The sequence below is a fragment of the Hevea brasiliensis genome, chromosome 4 (genome assembly GCF_030052815.1).
Source record: "Hevea brasiliensis isolate MT/VB/25A 57/8 chromosome 4, ASM3005281v1, whole genome shotgun sequence".
Lineage (NCBI taxonomy): Eukaryota > Viridiplantae > Streptophyta > Magnoliopsida > Malpighiales > Euphorbiaceae > Hevea > Hevea brasiliensis.
In genome coordinates this window covers 11,795,738-11,802,395 of record NC_079496.1, presented here as the reverse complement: position 1 = coordinate 11,802,395, position 6,658 = coordinate 11,795,738, and the positions used below count along the sequence as shown (strand labels likewise).

At 36.5% G+C, this 6,658-nt stretch overlaps 1 protein-coding gene across 2 annotated transcripts; it reads left to right on the top strand.

Annotated features, from left to right (window-relative positions):
• The first annotated feature begins 897 nt into the window (after nucleotides 1-897).
• On the top strand, nucleotides 898-6,024 carry LOC110670002 (65-kDa microtubule-associated protein 1). Of its 2 annotated transcripts, XR_009148189.1 has the most exons (12): nucleotides 898-1,062; nucleotides 2,299-2,350; nucleotides 2,466-2,555; nucleotides 2,654-2,857; nucleotides 2,954-3,208; nucleotides 3,323-3,538; nucleotides 4,246-4,401; nucleotides 4,487-4,798; nucleotides 5,022-5,109; nucleotides 5,214-5,362; nucleotides 5,485-5,843; nucleotides 5,881-6,024. XR_009148189.1 is itself a non-coding variant. In XM_058145337.1 (11 exons), exons 3-11 carry the CDS (start codon nucleotides 2,484-2,486, stop codon nucleotides 5,788-5,790), a joined length of 1,758 nt encoding a protein of 585 aa, XP_058001320.1. In that variant the 5' UTR covers nucleotides 898-1,062; nucleotides 2,299-2,350; nucleotides 2,466-2,483; the 3' UTR covers nucleotides 5,791-6,024. The 2 variants fall into 2 exon arrangements, 1 of the variants encoding a protein (XP_058001320.1); XM_058145337.1 differs by having other exon boundaries at nucleotides 5,485-6,024.
• Nucleotides 6,025-6,658: the final 634 nt, after the last annotated feature.

Sequence of the window (6,658 nt, the reverse complement as noted above, 5' to 3'; positions counted from 1 at the left end):
TTTTTTATTTAAATGAAGCTCAATGAGTCAATAGAGTACAATTTAGTGTTGGGGTGTGGCTTCCACCATGAGCAAGAGAGCAAGAATAGCAGAATGTGGGCTCTCATTCTCTAATCCAAAGAAAAGAATATCTAAAACACTAATTAGGTGAGGTTAGCATTAAATATCATAATCAAATTGCATGGTGATTTAAGGATAAAAAGACTGTAAGCTGCGTGATGATGGACACCTGGTATTGACAGCGACTTTTGTCGTCGTCCCCAAAATCTCATTTTGCTTTCTAATTTATTATTTCTTTTACTTCCAACTATTCTTTTCTTCATGTTTTCCCCTTATCCATGCATCTACCCTTCTTCTTCCCTTTAACTACCAATTTGCCACTCCAAATCAAAATGATTGATGCGTTAAATTAATTATTGAAGTTTTAATTATATATTTTTGTTTTCATTTTTTTATTAAACATAGAAAATAATTATTTTTAATTTAAATGTCCTGAGCCCACCTGATGGATTCCCTTCTATGTAGTCAAGCCTTAGATTAAGGGTCTATTTGATATTATTATTAAAAAAATTATTTTTTTTAAATATATTAATTAAAAAATATTAAAAAATAATTAAAAATTAATTTTAATTAATTTTAATTATAAAAATATTACAATAATAAAATAAATTTTTTAAATTATTTTTTTAATAATATTTAAAATAATATTTTTATTCAAAATACTAATTTTAGACTCTTAAAATTCAATAAAAAAAGGGCTTAAGTGACTGTCAACGGAAAACTATAATGTACACTGACAGTGTCACCTTCGTAAATAAGTCCGGAACCCGCGGGTAGTTAACTATCAGAGATTTGAAGGACAAGTACATTTAGATATATAAGGGTCCCACCTTCCATCTCTCTCACTCTCACTCTCTCTCCTCCTTCTGTTAGCTTCTTCTGCTCTCTGTTTCTCTCTCTCCGTCAGTGTATGCAAACACCGAGAGACCCGAAGACCACAGAGGAAGCTTTAGATCTGAAACTAACAAACCCCCAAAAAAACTAGCTCCAAGGACGATTCAGGTAAGCATTGTTTTGTTGTCCCTCCAGTACACTTCAGCTTTTATTGACATTCTTGTTTTTTAGCCTAATGTAACTGTCTTGATCTCGTTTTGAGCACTGTTTGGCTAGTGGGTCATGCTTCTGTTTCAGTTTTCGGGATAGGGGAGAGATCTGGGATTTGTTGAAGCTGTGCTTGTGCTTGATTCTGTGAATGCGGGGTTTATTGTGGTGCATTTTTGTTCAAATTATTAGGATTCCATGTTTTGGGTTCTCTTAGTTGTTTTATATGATTGTGATCATGGGGTTCGATGAATGTGTTTTGACTTGCCAACTTGAGATATTGTCATTGACTCCTTTTCTTTTGATCCTTAGTTGGGCTGTTTGAGTATTTGGAGACGTGCCGTGATTTGTTTCGCTAAGGGTTTTATATTTGATTAAACTGAGGCAGAGTTTGGTTTATGACTAAATGTTAGAGAGGATAAAGCAGTTAATTGCTTTTATGAATCATTAAAGTGAACTGCTGTGATTCAATTAAGTAATGTTTTGTTTGGCTGCTGAGAATGTGTGAGCAAGAGAGATTCCAGAGTTAGAGTTGAATAAGTTGTCCTCTGTGTTGTCAATGAGAATTATCGTAAAAGTAAAGAAATCAAGATTGTAACTAGTTGCAGTTTGATGTCCTTGTTTTTAATCAAATTAAAAGATCATGACTAAGGAAATGATTGTACTAAGCCAGCAGGTGGTTTCTTCAGGCCTGAACAACTGTATAGTCAAGATTCAGAATTATAGTCTCTCTTTCTTTTGTCACCTTTCATTAGAAATCAAATAGCACTAGCAAGTTCTAAATTGGTAAATTGGTAAGTGATTTGGAATTTTATGTTTCTGCTTACAATGAAACAGGATTTAATGATCAATGCTCGGAACCTTGCACGTTTGCCAAAACGTTTTATGTTTAAAGAAAAGATGTGGATATTTTGTGGTTTTTTAAACTTTTATGAACTAGAGGATTTGTACATGGTAATAGACGAGCTAAGTGGCATATTTTGAAGCAATAGGGTCTGATTGTTCCTTTTGTTTCATGCATCTAATGGCATTTGAAATTTGTGATGCCTCTTTTATTAAGTCAAAACTGCCAAGCTGGGTAGTCTTTCCAACTATTTGGACTTGTTTATTGTTATCTTTTTCAACTTTCCTAATTCTTGAATGCTTGAACCCTCTACTCACTAGTTGTCTAACCTTATCTGTGACCATTTCTGACAGGTGTGCATGTTTTACTTGTCTGATAAAGGTCTGTTTCTTGCTGGTCAATAAGGTATATACATTTGATTCTCAGTTCCTGGATTGTAGTTTATATGTGTAACCAATGGATGCCTCTTGATACTAAATACAGAAGTCTTGAATTCCTAATGCTCTGTGATGCATGTTAGGTTGTAGAATTGCCGTCAATGGCGGTCACAGATGGTCATAATCCTCTTCTTGGAGAAACAACTTGCGGTACTTTGCTGCAAAAACTGCAGGTATTTTATTTTATTTGGAACTTCTCAATTTTTTCGCCCACCCAATTAATGTGTTTGGTATAAAGAAATAGCTTAATTTATTGGCCTTGACGTTCTAGGAAATCTGGGATGAGGTTGGTGAGAGTGATGAGGAACGAGACAAAATGCTTCTTCAAATAGAACAGGAGTGTTTGGAAGTGTATAAGAAGAAAGTTGAGCAGGCAGCAAATTCAAGGTCACAGCTTATTCAGACATTGTCAGATGCCAAAATTGAATTGGCCACTCTTCTTTCAGCCCTTGGAGAAAAAAGTTTTGTAGGAATTGTGAGTAATTTACTTTATTGGGTCCCATATGTCCCCTGGTATAAGCAACAGCGAAAAACAGGCTTCCATATGATTTCTTTTTTACTTTAATTGCAGCCACAGCCAGAGAAATCTTCTGGAACAATCAAGGAACAACTTGCAGCTATAGCACCAGCACTGGAACAGCTCTGGAAACAGAAAGAGGACAGAGTAAAGGAGTTTTCTGATGTACAATCACAAATTCAAAAACTATGTGGAGAAATTGCTGGCAACGTGAATGTCAATGAGACTCCTGCAGTTGATGAGACTGATCTATCCTTGAAGAAGTTAGATGAATATCATTCCCAACTTCAGGAACTTCAAAAGGAAAAGGTAAAGCTCTATCTTGATGATGATGAATTACCATTTAGCAAAGAAAATTACGCTTGTCTTAGCCCTGTAAAGGTGTAAAGTTTATAACTGCTAATTGCTTATTTGATATGGTAGAGTGATAGGTTGCAGAAGGTCCTTGAATTTGTGAGCAGTGTGCATGATCTCTGTGCTGTTCTTGGAATGGACTTCTTCAGTACCATAACTGAAGTTCACCCCAGCTTAAATGACTCTACTGGTGTGCAGTCCAAAAGCATTAGTAATGATACATTAGCAAGGCTGGCTAAGACAGTCTTAGCACTAAAAGAAGATAAGAAGCAGAGGCTTCATAAGGTAAGCTTACTTATTTTAGCTTGCTTTTGGTGCTCAGAAAAGAATAATGTGACTTATCACTTTCCTTGATACTTTATACTTGAACAGTTGGATATAGACATGCATACTACTTGAAAACTTTAACCTGAGGCTGACTGGCCGAGCCTCTTGATCAATGAATATCTTACCTTGTAAATTTTTTTTTCTTTGCTGGAGAAATAGTAATTATATTCAATAAACAGTATTGTACAATTTTGGTGGGGAAAAAACTAAAGACATTATACTTGATAGGGATTTTTTTCCCATAAGGCTTTGTTGTAAATTTATGCATGACCACATTATACTTCTAGGTAACATGAAACATATTCACTCTGTACTTGTCATTTAGATACATATCTTGATATGAAAGAGAAAAGTTTGTTTTCACATGTTATCTCCGTTTGACAATTGACAATTTTGGAGTGTATGAAAAACTGTGCTATTTCCTGTTAATATGTCCTAAAACTTCAAGAGTGATATCCAAGTGGAAGATAAATAGTCCAAACATGTTCTTTTATATGTGTGATGGAACATTAAACAGTTTTTCTATTGCACTTAACTTCAGTCACATTTTTGGATGTACAAAAAGACTTTTTGGAACTTTTCTCCTATACAAATAATTTCATTTTTATGTGCTCTCTTTTCATTAAATTAGATAAAGCTCTTTGACATGTATCTTTTCTCCACAGCTTCAAGAGTTGGCAACTCAGCTGATTGATCTATGGAATCTGATGGATACCTCCATAGAAGAAAGGAAATTGTTTGATCACGTTACCTGTAACATGTCAGCTTCAGTTGATGAAGTGACTGTCCCTGGTGCTCTTGCTATGGATCTGATTGAGCAGGTATTTAAGTTCTGCTAGGAAACAGAAATACAGGTTTGAATGAACTGTGGGAGCTGTTTACTCATTTTACTGTCATTTTTTTAAGGCTGAGGTTGAAGTCGAAAGGCTTGATCAGCTAAAAGCGAGCAGAATGAAAGAGATTGCTTTCAAAAAGCAAGCAGAACTTGAAGAAATATATGCAAGTGCGCATATAGAAATAGATCCAGAAGCTGCTCGAGAAAAAATCATGGCAATGATTGATTCTGGGAATGTTGAGCCTGCTGAGTTGTTGGCGAACATGGACAATCAGATATCAATATCCAAAGAAGAAGCTCTTAGCAGAAAAGATATTTTGGACAAGGTTGAGAAATGGATGTCAGCATGTGAGGAAGAGAGTTGGCTTGAGGATTACAATCGGGTATTTATTTATGATTTTCTCCTTTCTCTTGAGCATGGATAAGTGTAAGTGGGTGATCGTCCTTACAAATATCCAATCATATCATCTTAATCATAATAGCTTACTGAAATATCGAATCTACTAGGTTAGACAGGAAATAAACATATCAGAAAATTTGGTTTTTGAACTTATTTGTATCATAATTGACTTGTAAAAATTAATTAGCTTTCTTTTGTTAAAACAGGATGAAAATAGGTACAATGCCAGCAGAGGTGCACACTTAAACCTCAAGCGTGCAGAGAAAGCCCGGATTTTGGTAAACAAAATTCCAGGTATCTGTAGAATTAGAGAATCACCAGATTTGTGAGAATTAACTTTTAACAGATATAACTTTCTTAACCATTCATGATTTTTAATTTTTTTTTTCTTTTTGTAGCACTGGTGGACACTTTGGTTGCCAAAACTCAGGCATGGGAGGAAGATCGTGGCATGCAATTTGCTTATGATGGAGTTCCTCTATTGGCCATGCTAGATGAATATGCCATGCTTAGGCAGGAAAGAGAAGAAGAGAAGCGAAGACTTAGGGTAAGTTTTAAGTAATAACTAAGCAGACCAAGCACATGGTTGAGTTTAGACCAATTTGATGTTATTATTTGGTATGATTGATCTCCCTTACTAAAGGAGGCTACAACGTTTGGACATGACAGGATCAGAAGAAGTTCCATGAGCAGCAAAACACAGAACAAGAAACTATTTTTGGCTCAAGGCCCAGCCCTGCTCGACCAGTTGGTACAAAAAAGGTGGTAGGCCCTCGTGCAAATGGAGGTGCCAATGGCACTCCCAACAGACGGCTATCCTTGAATACTCAACAAAATGGCAGCAGGTCCAGCACTAAAGAGGGGAGAAGGGACAGTACTAGTAGACCAGCAGCTCCTGTTAACTTTGTTTCTATATCAAAAGAGGATGCTGCCTCCCACATTTCTGGTACTGACCCAGTTCCAGCTTCACCGTGATGAGAGAGATCTGTAGGTTTATGTTGTTTTGATATTACTGTTGTTATATGTAGGTTTATGTTGTTTTGATATTGCTGTTGTTATATGTAGGTTTATGTTGTTTTGATATTGCTGTTGTTACTACAAGGAGGTTTGTTGTAATGATATAGATGTGAAAACAAGATTGGAGAGTGAACTGTTTCTAGTTATGTATGTTCTATTGGCAATTTGAAGCTGTCATAATCCTTGGAGCTATACTTGGTCGATTTAGGATATATTGATTGTATTGCCTCTGAAAAAGATATTTTGGCTAACGAGCTTCCTGTGCATGTATCTACTTGATTGACAGTGATTGAGTTTCTGGCAGAATTGCAATTAAGACTAGAGAACTTTTGGAAGTTGCTGCAATAGTGCCGGAGTAAGACAATCTGGAGGTTGAACTCCTGCTGAGCCATTTATAGCAGAAGCGTTGGATTCAGACGGTTCCACTATCACCCATGCAGCTTGTGGAAAATAAGGCCTTGGTGAATAAGAACCAAATTGGATTCTGTATCAAATTCACAAGCAGAGTTATAATAAAAAATTCAAAAAATTATAATTTCTCAAATTAAACTCCGCCTAAGTAGTTTGCGCTTAGCCGGTCCCAAGCCCGAATAAAGGAGGAGGGTTGCGGTAGGTGACAACCAGCGTAAAAATTTCGTCACACCCTATGATATGGATTCAAATGATATAAACGTTGGGGCGTCCTCTACTAACGACGCGCTACATCGGAGCCCGGGTGTAGTGATAAATATGCAAGGGTGTAGGGCGTTCACCGAAAGCGACGCGCCATGCCGGCGCCCGGGTGTGGTGTTAAGTGAGCAAGGGTTCCCACATCATGGACGGGTGT

Excerpts from the sequence above, each read along its gene's own strand:
- LOC110670002 (XM_058145337.1), top strand. The coding sequence starts at position 2,484 with ATGGCGGTCACAGATGGTCATAATCCTCTTCTTGGAGAAACAACTTGC. Across the intron at positions 2,858-2,953 it reads AAAAAAGTTTTGTAGGAATT|CCACAGCCAGAGAAATCTTC; the intron begins GTGAGTAATTTA and ends CTTTAATTGCAG. Across the intron at positions 3,539-4,245 it reads AGAAGCAGAGGCTTCATAAG|CTTCAAGAGTTGGCAACTCA; the intron begins GTAAGCTTACTT and ends TTTTCTCCACAG.